At 43.3% G+C, this 21,491-nt stretch overlaps 1 protein-coding gene across 1 annotated transcript in view; it reads right to left on the reverse strand.

Annotated features, from left to right (window-relative positions):
• The window catches only part of LOC119173557 (lanC-like protein 3), a 75,585-nt gene extending 55,015 nt beyond the window's left edge, over positions 1-20,570 (reverse strand). The window contains exons 1-2 of the mRNA XM_037424360.2: positions 19,740-20,570; positions 17,058-17,184 (exon numbers count right to left, since the gene is read on the reverse strand). Of these exons, the coding sequence (XP_037280257.2) occupies positions 17,058-17,184; positions 19,740-20,170 (558 nt within the window). The 5' untranslated portion in view covers positions 20,171-20,570. The remainder of the gene's footprint in view (positions 1-17,057; positions 17,185-19,739) is intronic.
• Between the last annotated feature and the right edge of the window lie 921 nt (positions 20,571-21,491).

Here is a 21,491-nt window from a genome sequence, read left to right on the forward strand (position 1 = left end):
AGACCACGTATGCAGAGATGCCTTGCTGGTGAGAGCGATAGCAGTTGGCTCGGCTGACGCGGAGAATGAGACTAAGTATGAACGCGGAGTTGACAAATTTACCCCGGTTGACTACAGCGAGAGTGAAAGTGGGAGACTGCCCTTGCTGTTTAGGGCAGGGAATAACGTCCATATAATAAACGCAAGGGTGGTACTTCAGTCATTGCAGCCTCTGTACTAGAGCTTTTCGGCGTCCTCAATGCTTGTACGAATGCACATCGCGTGGGATGCATTGGCTGCATCATGATGCGCTGTCTGAGATTTTGTGAGAGTAGGTTAGTGACTTCTGAACAAGATCCCCTGGTGATGAAGGAATAAACTCCAGTTTTCTTCAGAGCATAGTCACCATAATCAATTTCTCAGAACGTGTGAACTTCAACGAGAAATGCCAGCGCATGCAACACGAGTTTACTTACGCTGTTTTGTGCACCATCCGTGCCTGTTTCACGGATGTTTCACGAATGGCGCTTGTCTGTTTCAGGTATTGATGCGAGTTACTGGAACTTCACTGCTGGCATCAAAACGCTACAGAACCTACCAGCTTTCTGTAGGGGCCCAATCACAAACGCGAGACATTTCGCGCTTATACTGGGCAAGCGCGACCTTACCGACACCTGAAGGAAAGCGGAGGAAATGTATACCTGCGAATCATTCCGTCAGGGGAAGAACAAGCGCTAGTGTTTGAGGCGGAAGATTACCAGCCGACATGTATCGTCGCTAAAGTTTTCATTTCTCGCATTCAGTGTCACTGTCTGAACATTGCTGAGTAGGTTACTTCCTAAAGCAATGCGAAGTCAACCCCTTGAAATACGCTGCCTACACGTATTGGTGGGTAGTTCGTGTTCTGTGTCAATCAGCACTTTTCTATGAGACACGATAGTCGCGCCTAAACGCCGTGAGATAACGTTGGGTGATGGTTGTTTCTCGAAAGGTGACCCTTGCCACAGTTCACACTCAACAACTGGCAAAAAGGCTACAGCAGCCGAAGAAACAGTTGCAAGTTGTCGTTCAGCACTGCCCGAATATGACTCATGTGCCGAAAGAACTCTTGAAAAGTGATTAGAGCATGATGCACGCACGGAAACCGTGATTCCTGAAAACGGCATTGGTCATTATGTGTTTAACGGACCAAGACGCCAGGAGTTGCAGGACGACAAGAATAGACAACGTTTGTTAATGACGCCACCTTTTCCTCAGTTAGTAGGCGATAAGTGAAGTTCCAACCTCTCTGGCTAGAAATGTTTGCCTGGCTGGTCTATCGCAAATATCAGGTGGGAGCTCTCAGAAAAACATGTGCTTTTAGGAACAAAACGTTCAGGCAAGGAGACTCACCAAGCTTTTGCTGCCCTGGTTCTCTTTCCGTTCAGACGTTGGAAAAACACGCTCAAAAATTTCAGAAGCTACCACGAGTGAGACTACCACAAGACCACTGCTCTATACGCGTGTAAGTCTTCGGGTCAATTGAAAAACTGGTCCACCGTGGGCACGGTGGACCAGTTTCCGAGTGGGCACGGTGGACCAGTTTCCGAGTGGGCACGGTGGACCAGTTTCCAGCATGTTGCCTTACAAGCCTTTCGCCTACCTTGTGCAGGGTTTGCTGCTTGGTCTCGCCCATTCATCGGAACAAACCACTGCTTCATGGGCTACCGACACGTGCCTCTACTACTCGGACGCACCAACATTATTTAGTTCGGCTTCCCCTCCCCCATCGGCCCTGCATAACACCCCAGCTGATGCACACGTGACATCGACAAGCCAGCCTTTAAAAGAACGGTTTCAGGCGTTCTTCTTCAGTGAGCACGATGGACCAGCTTCTAGCATGTTGCCTTACAAGCCTTTCGCCTACCTTGTGCAGGTTGGTGATTATTATTGTTCTATCAAAAGTGACTGTCGTGGTCTTCTGGTTCTGCCGTGCCCACGGAAGTGCCTTCACATTGCCTATGATGTATATTGGTTGTGCAAGCTACTTGTGTGCGGTGACGTTGAGATGAATCTCGGACCCTCTTCGGATGTATCCGACAGTATGTCCGCGAAAGATAGTACTCGTGAAATGTTAAAGCTAATTTTGGAGGGCCAGAAGGTGTTGACTTCCAAAGTGGCTGCTTTACGAACTCAGCAGGATGGCATGCAAAGATTACTTACGGACTTGTCTGTGCGAATCAATCAACCAGAAAAAAGGGTAGACAAGATGGATAATGTTGAACGAAAGGTTGAGTTTCTTCAAGAAAAAATTACTGACTTGGAAGACAGAAGTAGGCGTTTAAATCTTATTGTTTTTGGCATCAAAAAAAATCCCTCGGAAACCACCGAAACATTAAGGAGGGACGTTTTAACTGATCTTTTTGCCAATAAACTTCAAGTACCATGTCGTTCTGTCGGTCGAATTCATAGAATTGGAAAGCCGGGCAGCCAACGTCCAGTTATCGTGTTCTTTCAGGACTACAACGAGAAAGAAAAAATCTTAAAAAACGTGCACAAACTTAAAGGTTTTGACGTATCAATACAAAACGATTATTCGAAAGAGACTCAGGAAAAGAAAGCTTTTGTGGGAGAGCGCAAAGTCTGAAAAAGGTCAGGGAAAGAAGGTAACCCTCAATTACGACAAAATTCATGTAGGCCAAGATACGTACAAATGGGACGATGCAAAGAACGCGAGAGTTAAAATAACCAGCCAAAAAATCCGCCCACCCAGTCCCTGACTCGTGACTCCTGTTGATAAAGAACTACAAATTTTGAACTTGAACGCTCGTAGTATTGTCAACAAGGCGCAGAAATTAGAAGCGCTGATTTTGGGCTACAATCCACATGTGGTTGTTCTAACCGAGACTTGGTTGCGGCTTGAAATTTGCGATGAGGACGTATTTCCGCCGTCATATCGGGCATATCCACGAGATAGAGCTTCTAGAGGAGGCGGTGTTGCTATTCTTGTCAGACACGACATAAAATCTTTTCTATTACATCAGATTCAAGACCACGAAAGTGTCATTATAAAAATTTCTTTTTGGGGACGATCATTCGCCGTTCTTGCAGTTTATCGCTCACCCGATTCACCGCCCGATTTCTTTCGGTCACTTTACGATTACATGAACACATGCAGGCATGATAAGGCAATACTAACAAGCGATTTCAACTTGCCAGGAATATATTAGAGCTCTCCTATTCTGAACACAAAAAACTATGAGCATACATTGTACCTCTTTGATATTATGATAAGCCAAAACATGCATCAAATTGTTACCCGGTAACCGACACGGGTGCATGCCGCGAGTGCGTCCTTGCTTGACCTGGTTTTTATAATGAGATCGATTGAACTTTTTTCCGTATCGGTCGACCCTGGCCTTTCTGATCACTACATGGTTTATTTTTCTTGTCCCATGCAGGCTGTTTGCGCTATGCGCCATGCCAAATCAATTACTGTGAAATATTTTTCGCATGCAAATGACGAGAGTGTTCTGGACCACCTCGATCTTTCCCTCAGGAGCTTTCAAGGAACTGACCCTGAAGTATTGTGGAACAAATTCAAAGAAATATGCCTGCACTGTCTAGATAATTTTATTCCTAGCAAAGTAAAAAAAACGCGCAAATCAAATCCTTGGATCACACGAAATGTCTTGCACATGAAAAGGAAACAAAAGCGGCTTAAACGCAAGGGTGCGCCACGCAATATTACTCTTTCTGCCCAGGACACACTGAACGAGGCTGTGAGAATAGCTAAGTTTAGATACTTTCAGGATACTCTACCCAACATTATTACGTCTGCCCCACAAAAATTTTGGAACTTTTTGAGCAAAAAGACCAATTGTGTTGAACAAATAACACATGAAGGAGAAACTATTGTCGACAAGAAAACTATTGCCAATCATTTCAATTTGTACTTCCATAACGTTTTTTCTGCCTCTAACGAGCCACTGCACCAATTTTCTCGAAATAATGACGACGTTCCAGATATTTTATCTCTACCCGGTATTGTTTCGTTGCTCCTGAATTTGAAAACTAAAACTTCAACCGGTCCTGACCAAATTCCCAACACTTTTTTACGACGATATGCCGAGATGCTATCGGAATTCCTTATAATCATTTTCCGCGCTTCCATCCGTTCCGGCCGCTTGCCTCGTGACTGGAAAGTGGGACGCATTGCTCCAGTGCACAAAAAGGGTGATTAAGATTTGGTGCCAAAGTATCGTCCAATTTCTATAACGTCTTCGTCTTGCAAAGTGCTTGAACATATCATAGCTAAATTTATTATAACGTTTCTTAATGAAAATAACATACTTTCGGATGTTCAGCATCGTTTCAGGAAAGAGTTTTCCACAGAAACTCAGTTAATTTCTGTTGTGCACAGTTTTTCACAAATTTTAGATAAGGCAAGTCAAGTTGATGTCATCTTCTTGGATTTCACGAAGGCATTCGATCTTGTTCCTCATGATAAGCTTATTTAAAAACTGAAATCGATTGGCCTTCCAGAATTTATAATTTCCTGGATTTCTTCCTATTTGTCTGACCGCGTTCAGTTTGTAAGCATTGCTGGAAATTGCTCTGACCCGCTCCCTGTAACTTCTGGGGTTCCCCAAGGGAGTGTCCTTGGGCCTTTATTATTTTAATTTATATTAATGACATTGTTGATACTGTTTCTTCGCCGATTCAGATCAGACTGTTTGCTGATGATTGTGTGCTGTTTAATGAAATAACTTCCTATGACGACCAGGTCTAGCTAAACACTAACCTCCAAAATATCTTTGCATGGTGCGAGCAATGGGAGATGAAGATAAACACAGACAAAACCGTCTTTGTGCGAGTAACCAACAAAAAAATATTTTACCATTTACATATCAATCTGGTACCCAGACACTAGCTGAGGTTGTTCAGTATGAGTACCTTGGTGTCACTCTAACAAACGACCTCAGCTGGAATAAGCACATCTCTAATATTTGCGCATCGTCTTTCCGTAAACTTGGTCTTTTGAGACACAAACTAAAGCATGCTCCTTCTTCTGTAAAAAAACTAACTTATTTGTCTGTTATACGCCGCTCATTGGAATATGCCTCAATCGTGTGGGACCCACACACAAAAAGAAACATTGAGGCTCTCGAACTAATACAACGCAAAGCGGTACGTTTTATTTACTCCAAGTACTGAAGAACTGATTCCCCCACAAACCTTATGAAAGAAAACAGTATACCCACACTTGAAAAACGTCGTAAAACTCACAGGCCCAAATTTCTTTTTCTTTTAAATAACAACAAGCTGTCAGTAAACCGTGATTTGTATCTGAAACCGCTTACGACAAGACAAACTCGGCATCGACAAACTCATTCATTAACACCGTATTTCGCCAGAACAAACATTTTCAAATACTCGTTCTTTCCTCGAACCATAAACGACTGGAACTGCCTACCTCAATCGTTAACCAGCTCTGTAGAGGCACTTGAGCGTATTTAACCATGACCTATGTTTTTGTATTTTTTGTATACGATGTAACTTTTTTGTTCTTGCTGTTTTACACCTGTGTGCAATGTTATAATCTTTGCACCTCCTGCTGGGGCCCTTAAATGGGCCTGCAGTATTTTGTAAATAAATAAATAAATAAATAAAAGATAAGCAACATTATTCCAGTACATAATATGTCTATTTGCTGCGTGCACTGAGTTTATTTCATTTTTTGTAAGAAACTATGGTTACTACATTTATTGTTCTTAATTTTACATGATAGCATGTCCACCCAAGTTTCTGCATTCAGTGCATTTCTTGTGCGTTATGTCAGTAGTTGCAGAAACCGCTTGGTGTGCCCTTCTCCTTCGAAAGTCATGTCAATTCAAAGGGACGAACAGATGCGAATCAATATATATATCTGTATTTTGTCATATATAATTTTTCAGCATTATGTTCCTTATTCTAGCGCTGTTTGCCACACTGCTGAGCAATAAAACTTCTGCTCACTACAGCTGCCCGCACTGCATTTCTTATTACGATGCTTTAGGTTTATGACCACCAGGTCACGGGATCGAATCCCCGCTACGGCGGCTGCATTTTGGATGGAGGTGAAAGCACTGTAGGCCCGTCAGCTCAGATTTGAGTGCACATTAAAGAACCTCAGGCAGTAAAAATTTTTTCACCCCTTCACTACGGCATTTCTCATAATCATATGGTGGTTTTTGGACCTTAAACTTGACATATAAATAAATCAATCAGCTTTATGACCACCATCTCTTTATTTATCAGCTTAAGTTACATGAGGAGTATGTCAGTAGGCCTTTCTAAGGTTATGATTGACCTGCACGTTTACCTGTGTTGCATTTTTGTCATGAGACACTTCGGAGTACCTTTAGCCATTAAGGCATAGTAAAGATATGCATCAATATATTGTACACTTGCATACAAGCAAAGTTCAGTGGATTACCCAAATATCATAGCACATGTGTGGATATGGCGTATGTGTGTGTGTTTGCATGTGTGTGCATTTGTTTAGATGTTAGCAGAACGAGCAAAGGTTCCATGGAAATGTTATTCTCTGGCATGAGTATATTTTAGCCCACGTACGAAGAGTCACACTGTAGTATGCTTGAACGTGGCCTATCAGACCTTCGAACTGTGTCTGGCCTTCATCATTAAAATGAATCTCTGCCTGGTTGAAATTATTGTAGTGATCGACTGCAGTGAGATCTATTCCGGTGGATACATGTATGACCACCGCTGCAGCATTAAACGCGTTGCCGAGCCAGCTTAAAACGCTCCCGGCTGAGATTCCTGCCCAAAATATCACAGAGTGTCAATGCTTTGACAACCACCACAACAAACTTTCCCGTGTGCAGACATTATTCACTGTAAAAGCGCTTAGGAATGATCTGTGATAGTAGCTTCACTTCGTTTCTAGGGGGCTCACACGAAAAATTTCAGGGGTGGGGGGAGGGTCTTCTCACCTCTCCAACCCCCCTCTCCCTTGGCTACGTCACTGTTCTGCATGAACCCAGCTTTCAAAACTTGTGCAAACAAGCAGTCTCCGATCCGGTGACAAGTTAAACATTTCTCTTCCCTGAATAAAGATGCCCCCTGAATGCATATGGGTGAATTAAACTATCTCTGCAATAAATAAAATCTGTTGTAACTGGTAAAGTGCACAATTCTAGTGAAGGTAGAATTGTGCGTTTCACAATTTTCAAACTATTTTCACCATTATGGGTTCATTGTTAGTAGAGAGAACAAATGGGTAAGTTTCATTTTTAAATTTCCGGCTGAAATCACGTGACATAACAAATTTCAAAATACAGTTTTTGTATTTTCACAACATTGGCCAAACGAATCTTTTTTTTTCAAACTTCGTGTGATAGGTCTATGGCACCCAGAGAATGTACATATTTATTGATAAAAAGCTAGCCAGGACCCAGTAGACGCCTTCAAAATTTTTTGTCACGGTGTTTAATACAGGAATCTCAAGGTGGCGTCTCTACCCGCATTTTCTTGCGCGTTTTTTTGCTTATCAAGCGTTGTGTCGTGGTGTTTTCAGGACTGAGAAATTCTACTTCACTAATACGCGAAAAATTGCCAGATGTTGAAGAAGTACTGTACCCTAAATTGTTTACACATCCAACAAACTGGTGCTTGTGTTTCATACTATACAGTCGTACACTGTTCAGTTCATTACATTTCTGATTAACCAATGCCAACACACATCTGATTTTGTTCTTGGCTGAAAACGCACCATAACATTGGAACTTGCAGCTATATCTTTTATTGTGTCAAAGTCCGTGCACATAATTAGAATCACTGTCACTTCCAAGCTGGAATCTGCCTGTCAATCCTTTTTCAGAAACGGTTCCTTTTCTTGTTTAGGCTTCTTTATTTAGCCTGATGCCTGCATCACAGACAACGGGTACCCTGCGCCTTGTAGCTGAATCACGTGTTTATGAAACGTGCTATGAGCAGTGTGAAAACAATATTTTAACAGTGCAGATGGAAAACAATTTATGATAATGCAATTCTTGACTACTTTGAAATGACTTGAAGCAAAACTAATGAGCAGCTTCCCAGCCCCAGGTGAAATGGTCCAACACATGTGGTCTGCCAGAACTCGTTTTAGATACAGAAACTGCAACTTCTTTTCCTGCGATGCTTCAGAAGTAAAAGATAATCCCTTGCCTAAAAAACTAAAAGCCTCTAACAAATTTTCTAAAGTCCACCTTGTGAACATCACAGCCCAAAGTCAGGTAGTCGTCTACGTATCTGTAGACCTTGTAGACTACACCTTCAGCACAGATGTTATCAAAGTAAACACTGCATCCATGATATAGTGGGTCTGTACGTGGCTAGAGATGGCTGTTAGCCATAGAGATTTATTATATCCACTACAGAGAACTTTGGCGCTAGTGTCTATGGGAGCTACAACACATGGCACTTCAGCGAGCATGAGAATTATGAATAGTATACGAATTTGCCTAGTCTTCGCACTTTAGTTTCTTTCGGCTTCGTGTGAGTTGAAGCTGCTTTGTCACGAAACAACAAATGGCAAATGTTCTTTAGTTGCGCTTCAGTACATTAACCTCTTAGGCTAACCTTTTCAAATTGGGTCACTAAGTTGAAAAAGGTTCAATCTTTCCTATGAAACAAAACCGAAACACAGCTATAAACGAGGCCTTAAGAGGAATTCGCCGCCCGCAAGTACGAAGACTAAGCAAACACGTGTACTACCAATCATTCCCGTGATCACTGAACGACCGCAGGGCCAGAGTCCCCCCTAGTTATACAAAGAATCGATTACAATGCGGTCTTTTTCGACTTGTGTTCGGCTTTCCATAGAACCCCATGCATATGCATACCGCTTATTGTGCAGTCCCCCAAGATGAGAGACTGGTTATAATGCGGTTGTTGGAAAATCTTTGTTACAGTCACAGTAGCGAGCCAGTGCACATCTGAGAGGAGGTGTGCTGGGTGTGCCACTGGAGAGTGGGTGACGAGGTCGTTAAGGAGGAGGAGGGAACACGGAGTGGACAAACAAAGGGCAGAGGGAAGAAAAAGAAAAAAAGACCACGGCATGCTGCAAAGGCTCACTGAGGAAGGTGGCCTCGGCAATGGACAAGCCGTCGCACCGACACGGATTTGCCTACGACAGCAAATGCAGTCAGCCCCTGTTCTTGCGCATTTTGACGATGATGCTGACACAGAGGTGCACACTGACGCCAGTAACATCGGCTTCGGCGCAGTGCTTGTCCAGCATCAACACGGCAAAGAACGAGTCATAGCCTATGCCAGCCGCTCACTGTCCCGTACCGAGGTGAATTGCACGACCACAGAGAAAGAGTGTCTCGCAGTAGTGTGGGCGATCACCAAGTTTCGCCCGTACCTCTATGGTTGTCCATTTAAAATGGTGACGGACCACCATGCCCTCTGCTGGTTGGTAAACATTCGTGATCCCTCTGGAGAGCTGGCCCGATGGAGCTTGCGTCTACAGGAATTTGATGTGACCATCGTATATAAGTCTGGACGGAAGCATGAAGACCCTGATACGCTGTCGCGTGCACTATTAGTCAATCAAAAAGAAGAGGACCATGACGGTTACCTGGGCGCCCTTAGCTCATCTGACTTGAGCAGACGCCAGCGAGAGGATGAAAAAATTCAAGCGCTCATCGACTATCTGGAGGGTCATAGCGCAGTAATACCTCGCCATCTATCTCGCGTCGTGACGTCTTTCTGCCTCCGAGATAATGCCCTGAAAAAAAAAAACGCCCGTTCTACGAGCCGCGCTTACCTCCTCGTCATTCCGAAGGACATGCGGGACGAAGTTCTCTCTGAGTGTCATGACGAGCCCACATCTGGTCATCTAGGTTACTCGCGAACGCTCGCCAGAGTAAGTGAGGCGTACTACTGGCCCGGACTTTCGTCAAGCGTGAAGCAGTATGTTAAAAGCTATCATGAATGCCAGCGTAGAAAGTCGTCACCAAGCAAGCCGGCTGGATTACTTCAGCCAATTGATCCACCCCACAAGTCATTTGACCAAGTCGGCATGGACATTCTCGACCCATTTCCTTTATCGTCCGACGGCAACAAACGGGTCATTGTTGCAACTGACTATTTCACCCGCTATGCTGAGCCACAGACGATACCACGAGCCACGGCTTCTGAGGTAGCACAGTTTTTTTTGTGCCACATTGTTCTGCACCACGGTGCTCCATCTACAGTGATAACCGACAGAGGAACAGCGTTCACTGCACAGCTTATTGATAAAGTTTTTCGACTAAGTAACACTAGGCATCGAACGACGACTGCTTACCATCCGCAGAGCAACAGCTTAATTGAGCAACTAAATAAGACAGTCACAAACATGATTTTTATGTACATTGACGTCCAACACAAAACATGAGATCACATTTTGCCTTATGTGACGTTCGCTTATAGCACCGCCGTTCAAGAAACAACCCGATTTACACCGTTTCGACTTCTCTGCGGCCGCGAAGTTCAGGCGATGCTGGATGCGATGCTTCCTTGTGAAGACGCCGATCAATTAACAACTGAAGCAGAAGAATTTGCAGAGCGTGCCGAGGAAACTCGCCAGCTCGCCCGGCTACACAATGGTCAGCAGCAACAGGTCGATGCACGACGTTACAATATGCGTCACAATGACGTATCTTACAGTCCGGGAGACCAAGTTTGGGTTTGGACCCCTGTTCGACGCCGTAGCCTCTCCGAAAAGTTGCTCAGCAGATACTTTGGTTCGTATAAAGTATTACGCCGCGTGAGCGACGTAAACTGTGAAGTGGTTCCGGACGCTACGTCGCCACGATGGGTACAACGAAAACAACCGACCTCTGACATAGTTCACGTGGTGCGCATGACGCCTTATTTTGCGTGTTCCTAAAAGACCACTTTTCCTGTGTTTTTTTTTTTATTTGTGCTCCGACCATTGCTTCATCATTGGTGAACTTATCGCGTCTAACATTTGATTATTGGTGCCCTTTTTCATTGTTTTTAAGCTACTTTGTTTTGGTTTTTTTTTTTGCAATAACTTTACAGCGTCGGGACGAAGCTCTTTCTTTTTTTTTGTTGAAGAGGAATATTGCCACCTACTTCTAGTAGTGGGTCGTATGCCAAGGTGAAGGCTCACACCACAGAGAAGAAAGAAGTGCGTGTGGGCCCCCACTCTGGCAAACAAGCCCAACCGACGCGCTTGGTTAGAGCCCTGTTGCTCAGACGTCAATAAACCTTGTCGACACCCCCTGGAGCGACGTGACAATATCCGTGAGGACATTTTTCTTATCGTGCATGATCACTGATCAACGAGGCTTTGCACTCCACGAATAAAAAGGAATGATCTTATGAGGCTCATAACGGTGTGAGCGAAATGAGTAGTATAGTAAACATTTATGTGAAACAAATGTTTATCGCAGTACACACCAACTTGCTGGCAGAGCTTATTTTTGGACATCAGCGATGATAACAGAGCAGGGCATGTGTGAGCCCATGCCTCTCTCATACTTTAGGAGGCATGTTTTGGCTGTTACGGCACAGGCACCTGGCACCATGATGTATTTGAACGAGCATAGTGAGATCTCCCCCCCCCCCCCCCCCCACCGGCCAGCCTACTGGAAGTTTATCATTTGCTCAAATGGGAGGAAGCCCCCATAAAAAAATAAAAGCACCTACAAGCAGGAAGCAATGGTTGAAGTTAACTATTCTGTATGATATATATGATATTGGAGCTTAAGTTTACTCAAGATATCAGCCATCAGGACGACAAGCCTAAAGGAGGGAATACCCTACTGTGCCACGATTAGAGGCACAGCTAGTACCCGTGCTCAAGGCAAAATGAAAACATCTGGCAGCTTGGAAAAACAGAGTGATGTAATAAAAACAAAATTAACCATGGAAAAAGAGCAAAAAAATATATATCACATGTGAAACTAAAGAAAACTAAAGAAAGTAAAAGTGCAAACGCACACCAGAGCTATTATAGCTTATCAAGAACAGGCAAGGCTTGCATAGACCACAAAACACTTCAAAAGTTATGTGATTAAATATACCGTAGCTTTCCATATTCAAAGAGAAGCAAGACCTTGTATAAAGGCTAAATACTCAAAATCTGGGAACCGGATTATTTTATTTATTTATTTATTCAAAATACCTTACAGACCCAACAGGGCATTGTGTAAGGGGAGCGTAAAAGGAATACAAACACAAATTGGTACAATTTCCATACAAACAATAACATGAACTAATTGTCAATCATTATACGAGTCCTAACAGGAATAACAATCAGAAATTATTAATAATAATTTTAATAGGAATAGAACGGCAATCAAAATCAGATGAGTATGCGCGTGAGGTAATGACGTAAAACAAGCTAAAAAAACAAGCACAAATTGTGAAAAGGCTTCCCATTATTCACAAGAAAACATCCCTGAAGAATACACAACAGAACTGAATGGCATGTTAGTATTCAAACCATCAAAAAAAAGTTAAAAGCAAGAGAAAAAAAAGCGAGATACTAGCAAAAAACGCGTAGGTGCTGATTTTGATATGAATAAAACGACCAGTTAATCCTGGAAATGGGTGAGTAGAAGGTGCCGGAATTTTTCCCGATTGCTTTCAGCTATGGTTTCATCTGGAAGGCTGTTCCACATGCAGATGACACGGAGGAGTGCAGATGAGTTAAAAATGTATGTTTTACCATATATGCGTGTGAATGAAAAATGATTATTCAGTCTCTTTGATGTGAATGCAGATGTTTGCAATGTCATTGATAATGGCCTTGTTTCATGTACGTATTTATGAAATATTGAAAGGAGATTTAGATCACGTCGGCTGCTCAAAAGGGAAAGTGATAAGTTTTTTTAATTTGTGTTATGCTTGCACTATGATCGTAGTTTTGTGAGATGAATCTAGCGGCTCTATTCTGAATTGATTCCAGCATGTTAGTTAAATAGCTGTAATGAGGGGACCAAACTGCAGAAGCGAATTCTAACTGAGGGTGAACAAATGTTACGTAAGCTAAAGCACGTATATTTGTGGGCGTCTTACGTAGATTGCGGTGTGTTGCCTACTGATCGTGAGGCGTCACTGCAGATGTTGGTGATGTGGGTAGTCTAAGAAAGGTTAGATGTGAAGGTTACACCTAAATATTTAAAAGAATCAACACTAGATACGGGATCGCCATTAATAAAGTAAGAAAACTCAGAGTTAGAATGTTTGCGAGAGAAGGACATTACTTTACATTTACTTGAATTAAGGGACATTAGCCAACTATTACACCAATTGCTGATGAGGTCGAGGTCATTTTGAATTATTACGTGATTGCTCGGTAAATTATACAGTCGTCAGCGAAAATGCGCACTTGTGAGTATAAATTACTTGGCAAGTCATTCATATAAATAAGAAAAAGCAGTGGACCGAGAACACTTCCTTGCGGCACACCAGAACAAACGTATGAAAGTGGGGATGAAAAATCATTAGCAATGGTGAATCGCTGCCGGTTAGTAAAAAAGTTCCGTATCCATGACAGAGTTGATGAATCTATACACAAAGAAAAGAGTTTAGAGATTAAGCGGCAGTGAGCAACATGATTGAAACCTTTGGAAAAATCCAGAAAAAGACAGTTAATTTGCAAGTTTAGATCCAAGTGATGATGCAGGTCAGTCGTGAATTCGAAAAGCTGTGTTTCGCATGATTGGGCCTTTCTAAATCCATGTTGGCTTGGGAAGAAAAAATCATTCTGCTCGAAGTGATTGTAAATATGGGAGGCGATTATATGCTCAAGCGTCTTACAGCAGATGGATGTCAGAGAAATGGGTCTGTAATTTTGAAGTGAGTTTTTATTGCCGCTTTTAAACACCGGGATGTACTTTGCAATTCTCCAGTCATGTGGAAGTTGTCCTGTTGATAGTGATTGCTGAAAGATGTGACATAATATTTTACTCGAGGGTGAGGCTGTACTTTTTAGTATCTTAGTGTTAATCTCATCAATGCCCGCTGACGTGCCCAGTTTAAGATTATTTATTATAGATGCGATTCCTTCAACAGTGATTTCAATGGGCTGCAAAAAGGGATAGTCAATATCGGCTACATCGGGGACGTTTGTATGATATTCAGTGGTGTAAACTGATGTAAAGAAAGTATTGAAAGTGTTAGGACAGTCTTGATCTGGAATGGGAATGTGGTCATCATTTTGCAACGTGATTTTGTTATCGTGACGTTCTAGGCCCACTTGTTTCCAAAACTTCTTAGCGTTAGTGGTGAGCAGTGACGGTAGATCATGAGAAAAATACTTATCATGGGCGGCGCGTATCGCGGAGTAGTAGCTATTCAAGAAGTTGCTATACCTTTTCCACAAAGCAGCAGTTTGCGCGTGTTTAGCCGCCGCATACAATCTACTTTTTTTTATCTCTTAATCTGTTAAGTGATTTATTAAACCATGAATTTTGTTTATCATTTGTTATTTTGATTGTAAGAATATGTTCACTAACTAATGGAGCTAACTTGTTTTTGAAGAGTGTCTAGTTGTCTTCTACGGATCAATTATGAAAGGAGGGTAAAAGTACACTCTCAAAGAACGTACATAATTAATCATTTGTAACAATGTAATTACCTCTATTATAATCGCGAATAGTTTTCGTTCTAGCTCCAGCGAGACGAATTGGGACGCTAAGAATCATTTGAATTATCCGGTGGTCGCTGAAGCCATCTATGTATGTTATATTTGATATAGTATTTGGTGCCGTTGTTAATACCAAGTCAAGTATATTCGAGTCACAAGTGGGTTGGCTTATGATCTGGGCTAGGTTAAAATCTAATGTTAAGGCAATAACGCAGTGGAGACATGGCAATTCCATGAAAGAAGCTTCCAGTTTATTGAAGGAAAATTAAAGTCGCCAAATAAATAAACGAGCTCAGTAAGACACGTCTGAACAGCATGAGTTATGGTGCTTCGTAAGTAGCTTAGAAATGATGGATTAGTGTCTGGAGGGCAATAGCAGCAACCAATCAATAATTTCTCAAATCGAGTTCTGCAAACAACCCATACAATTTATATATTTGTAGCAGACACCATTAGATAAGAGGTTATTGCCTTTTAATGCCTATAATTACGCCTCCACCCCTCTTGTCAACGCATCGCAACAGTAAATGTTGTAGGTATTTTGTAGGGGACTGATTTCATTGTCTGAAATATCTGCATGAAGCCATGTCTCAGTGAAGATGATTACGTCAGAACCCGTGTCATCAATAGAAGGAACAGACCTGGTCCAGTTTTCGCAGAAGGCTGCAAATATTAGTACATGATATGGTGATTGAGGGTAAATTTTGAGGCTCAGGTACCTGGTTAAATTCACAGGTGCGAGTACCACGCCTTACTATCTGCATAGTCGCACTACCGTGCTTGTTGCGTGGTCGTAAACGTATGTTACATCATCTATGCGCAATCTGTCAACAGATAGCTTAAAGAATTTTCTTCTGGCCTTGGCAAATTCGATAAGCTTTCATCTTACCTCTCGCATAGCAGGAGAGAAGTCTTCCCGAATAGAAAACTCTGACCCCTTGAGCTTTCTTGCAGCGGACAAGATGCGCTCTTTGTCCTTACAGAAGGTCATTTTCGCAATGATAGGCCTCTTTTTGCTGTCAGCATATTTGCCTAACCTGTGCACTCTTTCGAAATTTGTGCTGGATAAGTTAATGTCAAGCTTTTGTGAACAGAATTCCACAATTTTCTGCTTGGACAAAGCCCAGTCTTCTTTTTCGTCATCGGCAATGTTAAAGAAAAGCAAGTTCGAGCGTCGCATTCTGTTCTCAGTGTCTTCGCACTGAGAAGAGATAGTGGCCAATCCATCAGATACACGGCGAAGGGCGTTAGCACTAGCTTCGGCCTTACCCGAGCTGCTTCCATACGTAGAAGCAAGTGACAGTGATGCAATCTTTGCGTTCACCAACTTAATTTCGTCTTAAATGGCTTCCTGTTTCATTTTCGAAATATTATGCTCTGCGAGAAGTGTTTCCTGCCTTTCTCCTGGCTTATCAATCCTTTTTTGAGCAGCAGCATGACCAGCTTTCGCACTAGTTAGCTTGGAAAGCAAGCCTGCTTGTGCCTCTTCCAATTTTTTAATTGTGTCTAGAGCAGCAGAAAATACCTCTTCTTGAGCTTTAGTCATTGGTCCCGGATTTGGCTCAACATCGCCAGACAACATAAGTGTTAAGGCAGACAAAGCATAACACATTTCCGATGCACAAACTATAATTCGCTTAAACTCATCTTCTAGGTCTCGTGGGCACGACACCGCCAACAAACAATAATTATTGGATTTAACACAAGTAGCACCTTTCAGGTAACTAACCTGGAAAGGCAATGGACGTAAGCTTTCCATCCTGGGAATGGTGTCGTGCCCGGAAGAAGCGGCTGCTGATTGACGATTATGAAGGGTGTCAGCAGCGTCCAATGCAGTTGTGCTATGTCCATGTTGCCAGATGAGCTGCCCGCCTGGCTCCAAACTTGGCATCTTGTGCAACCATTGCAGCCATCCTGGAGGGAAATCTTCTGCAACTATGTTGCACGAACCGAGCAGTCCAGAACATATGATCCAGGTAAAGGCAACCTGGAAAGGCAATGGACGTAAGCTTTCCATCCTGGGAATGGTGTCGTGCCCAAAAGAAGCCGCTGCTGACTGACGATTATGAAGGGTGTCAGCAGCTTCCAATGCAGTTGTGCTGTGTCCATGTTGCCAGATGAGCTGCCCAGCTGGCTCCAAACTTGGCATCTTGTGCAACCATTACAGCCATTTTGGAGGGGAATCTGCAACTACGTTGCACGAACCGAGCAGTCCAGAACATATGATCCAGGTAAAGGCAACCTGGAAAGGCAATGGACGTAAGCTTTCCATCATGGGAATGGTGTCGTGCCCGACACCATTTTGTTCAAAGCTTTGCACCGTAAGACCATAAGCTTTTTTTAACACATGAATAGTAATCCTGTGCATCTGCAGTCGTTTCTTGCCACAAGGCGGGGCAATGGTCGATGTAGCACATTTAGCCACACTGGCGGTACGTACCTCTCGTCCCAGCCGAGAGCGCACATAGAGCAGTCCCGTGAGGTAACCGGCCCGGCCGACAAACATCTCGTCACTGCCACAGTCCAAGAACTTGACTGGCATGCAGATTTCTGCCACGGCTGCATACCTGTGACAACAAAACAGTATACCATGCTCATGGAGTGAAAAGTCATGATTTACTGGCTTTTGTACTCAGAGGCATACCAACTCTTTCGCGAATGGGGGGGGGGGCAAGCCTACCTTACCCGTCAGCTGGTGTGTGTATATGTATGCACGTATATATATATATATATATATATATATATATATATATATATATATATATATATAAGGGAGAGAAGTGTATACCTAAGGGCTCGTATTTCCGTGTTTTAACACAATATTAATGAGATATAACAGACAGTAATGCCAAGGAATGTACAGGGGAAGTTATTAGAACCAATGGAATGTAAATAAGAAGAAAGAAGAAAGAAAAGTGGATGAAAAAATTACCAGCTGTGAGCAGGAATCGAACCTACGACCTTCGAATAACGCGTTCGATGCTCTAACCACTGAGCTATCACAGCGTATATATATATATATATATATATATATATATATATATATATATATATATATATATATATATATATATATATATACGGGATATGGCACAACGGGAGCCAACAAGGATAAATATATTTATTTCCCAACAGTTTCGGGAGGGGTCCTCCCTTCATCAGGGGATGAGTATAAGTCATCCCCTGATGAAGGGAGGACCCCTCCAGAAACTGTTGGGAAATAAATATATTTATCCTTGTTGACAACGCTCCCGTACCTTCATGAAGACTAACTGGCCCATTGAATATATATATATATATATATATATATATATGAAGCGTTTTTTTCTTAAAAAGCCAAATGCACTTTAAATGAAACAGAGAAAAACACTCGTTTTCCTACTGACAATAGGGTTGGGCATGCTGCTCAAGCAACTTTTTACCAGTATGTTCCTCTCCCCTAAATACCGCAAATCTATAATGTGGCTAAAACCTACATAGCCAAATATCGACAGTATTGTGGAGTGAAGTTTGTATTTGGCTCATACAGATTGAAACATTTCATTTGGACATGAATATCTTCCCAGTGTAGGCATTAACATTCAGAATTGCATTACATACAATTTGCATAGCATATGTTGGTTACCTTCTCCACTTAACTCCCAAATCAGGGTGAATGAATATTCAGGTCACTTTTGCACTAAAGGTGGCAAGCCCAATGAACAGCTGGGCATGCAGCCTTCTTTCTCGCTCCATATTTTCAAGTTTTTTCTGTTTTTCACCTCTATTCCTATCATCAAGGTGTTTGAAGAACAATCAGATGCAGGCTTCTTTTTGCCGAGAGCGCAAACGGCAATGCTACATGTGGCTTCTTCCCCTAGACTAGGCTGGACGACAAATGCATCTGACATACAGCCTGGGCCCCTTAATGTAAATATGGAGAAAGCATACAACCGTTCTGGACACCATTCTCAATACTTCACCTGTCTGTGCCACTGATATTCATCTCACAATTGATGCACCATCTGGTGCAAAGCTTTCTTTGAATTTTGAGCTGTTTGAGGATTTCACTTTTTGCAATACATATACCTATATGATGAAGTGGCCAAACAACACAAAAGGGTAGTTTACAAAACAATATTACAAATGGCTCTGGAACTTTTAAAACAGTTCCTGTAAACTATTGATACAAAATTTACCAGTCACGGCACACAATGAAGAAAAAAATAATCTCACAAAACTGATTAAAATTACATTCTGAAGAAAGTTGAAGAAAAAATTTTTCAAGCAAACCTTGACAAACTTGTTGTAATAAAAGTTCAGTGCCACTCTTGCATACAGCCCCGCCACGGTGGTCTAGTGGCTAAAGTACTCGGGTGCTGACTCGCAGGTGGCGGGATCTTATCCCAGCTGCATTTTCGATGAAGGCGAAAATGCTGTAGGCCCGTGTGCTCAGATTTGGGTGCACGTTAAAGAACAACAGGTGGACAAAATTTTCGGAGCCCTCCACTACGGCGTCTCATAATCATATAGTGGTTTTGGGACGTTAAACCCCACATATCAATCATCAATCAACTCATGCATACACAATAATACCACTCAACACATTTCAGATAAGCCATATTGGCACAGTAATCAAGTATTGCCACATTAATGCTGCATATTATTATGCATTAATTGCTGCTTAGCATATGCAAAATCATTAAGTAATAAAAAAAATGTATTGAATCTTTATTTTTTATCAATATGTGAATAAATATGTGCCTTCAAGCCCCTTTAGAAGCCATGCCAATAAGTTATCCTAGTGTCATAGCTGCATAAAAAAAAAGACTACATGTAGAAGAATTATTACAGTAAGGTCAAGTACTACGTACCATAATAGAAATCAATTGCACGGCACATATATATTTCAAACTGTTTAAAGCAAAATAAAGCTTGAAGACAGGCGTGGGATTAAACTTCAGAAAGGTTCGCATGAGCCACGAGAAGAGGAGAAGAAGGTATCGCTGGTTTCATTTTTTCGGAGAGAACAAAAGCGGTACGTCTGAACTATACTCGATAGAACACATTGAAAAGCATACGCGCAAATCAACGTTGCAATTGATCCGATCGCCCAGCGAACGCGGTCATGTGAACGACGCACCTGGCGAGGAAGTTGTCGCAGTCGTCGCTGCGTCCCACCTCGTTGGCGACCACGGCGGCGAGCGCCCAGACGCCCGCGCTGCCGAGCAGGAAAGCCGACTGCATGGCTCGGTCGGCGCGCACCTGCGGCTGGTCGCAGTAGCTCAGCGCGTGTCCCAGGTAGGTCTGCGCTTTGGTCAGAAGGCGCGCTCGGTCGCCGACAAAGTGCGGGCTCTGCGCCACGCGGTGCGCCATGAAGGCGACGCCGGCGACTCCGACGTAGAGGCCGCCGTCGCAGTCGTCGAAGCCCGTGCCCTGATGCGTGAAGACGCGCTGCACCGTGTCGCGGCAGCGCTCGACCCACAGTTCCCGCTCGAGCGGGATGGGCGCACCATCGTAGTCGGGCAGCGTGTTGACGAAGTAGCGCTTCGGCTTGCTCGACGACGACGACATGGCCTCGTCGTCGCCGGTACGACGGCCGTCGTCGCTCTGCCAGCGGACGCTCGTCAGAAGGTTACCCAGGCCTGCGACAGCGCACGGCCGGCTAACTGCCGCTGCCACGAGAAAGGCCCCGCGCAACTTCTCGGTCGGCGATTGCCGGTACACGGACTCCCTTTCACTCGGTCGCTACTGCTGCGCCGCCTCAACCTGCGACACAGCGCGTCCACGAACACTCACTTCAGGTACAGTGTACGCAACTTCAGGTACAGCGTTGGTACTGAACGCCTACACTACCACTACGGTGTACTTCTAGTACACTCTACGTAGTGTATATGTGTTCTGTGACTCTACTACCACTAGAGTCTACTATAATGGTGTGAGTGGAACGAACGGAGCGCTCTTGCTGAGGCGGCGTTCGTTGATTGAATAGGGGGCGCTGCGGGCGAGGTGGATTGGTCACGATCAAGTGTGCCAACGCGCATTGGCATGACGATAGTTATAGCGCGAGAACAAAACGACGACACAGAGACAAGAAGGACACGAAAGACAGCCGCGCGTTCTCGCATTTCGCCCTGTTTTTTACTATTTACAGGATCTACATACAGACCCGAGGGTAGAAGAAAACAAGTAAGAATACATTCGAAGTGTCTTACAAGGCTTTTCAACGAATGCGTGCGTGTATTTTCTGTGTTTCCTTTAGAACACGGACAGCGATGGGTCAATGATACCAAATGACTGATTGGGTCACATTTCTCTAAGAAACGAATCACCGAAGTGTCGTGGCGGCCACTGCAGTTCAGAAGTGAAGGCAGTATCAATGCGCTACAACTTTTTCAATGAAAATTTGCAGCGGCCGTCGTCAGCCGTTCTGAACGCCCGAGAGTGATCGCTGCCGTTGACGTACTTCTGCACTTCTGTAGACCCCTCAAATCTGCCTTAATGCTTCAGTATCCTCTTTCATTATCGAAATTACAATATTTTGAGCATGCAGCGACCGCTCGCGAAATTACTTAGGTATGCTGAGAGTGCACTACACAGAAATAAACTACCAGTGCTGACACTTAAATCAATTTCGTGCTTTTAACCAGGGTTTGAAAAAAATATGTGAAGCTTAAATGTTATAATAAATGTTATGGTTAGGTTACCAAGGTAGGGACGAGCGCGGAGCGAGAGTGAATACCCGAGAGAAGTGCTTCGACATAATTGAAGGCTGAAAACAAGCGTTCCTAAGGTCGCTTAACATGCATCAATAGGAGAAAATGAGTAAGGGTCCAGATTTGCAGCAGAAGGTCCTACTTTACTATAGATTGGCTCTGGGCCAAGTCTACAAACT

The sequence above is a fragment of the Rhipicephalus microplus genome, chromosome 5, assembly GCF_043290135.1.
Source record: "Rhipicephalus microplus isolate Deutch F79 chromosome 5, USDA_Rmic, whole genome shotgun sequence".
NCBI lineage: Eukaryota > Metazoa > Arthropoda > Arachnida > Ixodida > Ixodidae > Rhipicephalus > Rhipicephalus microplus.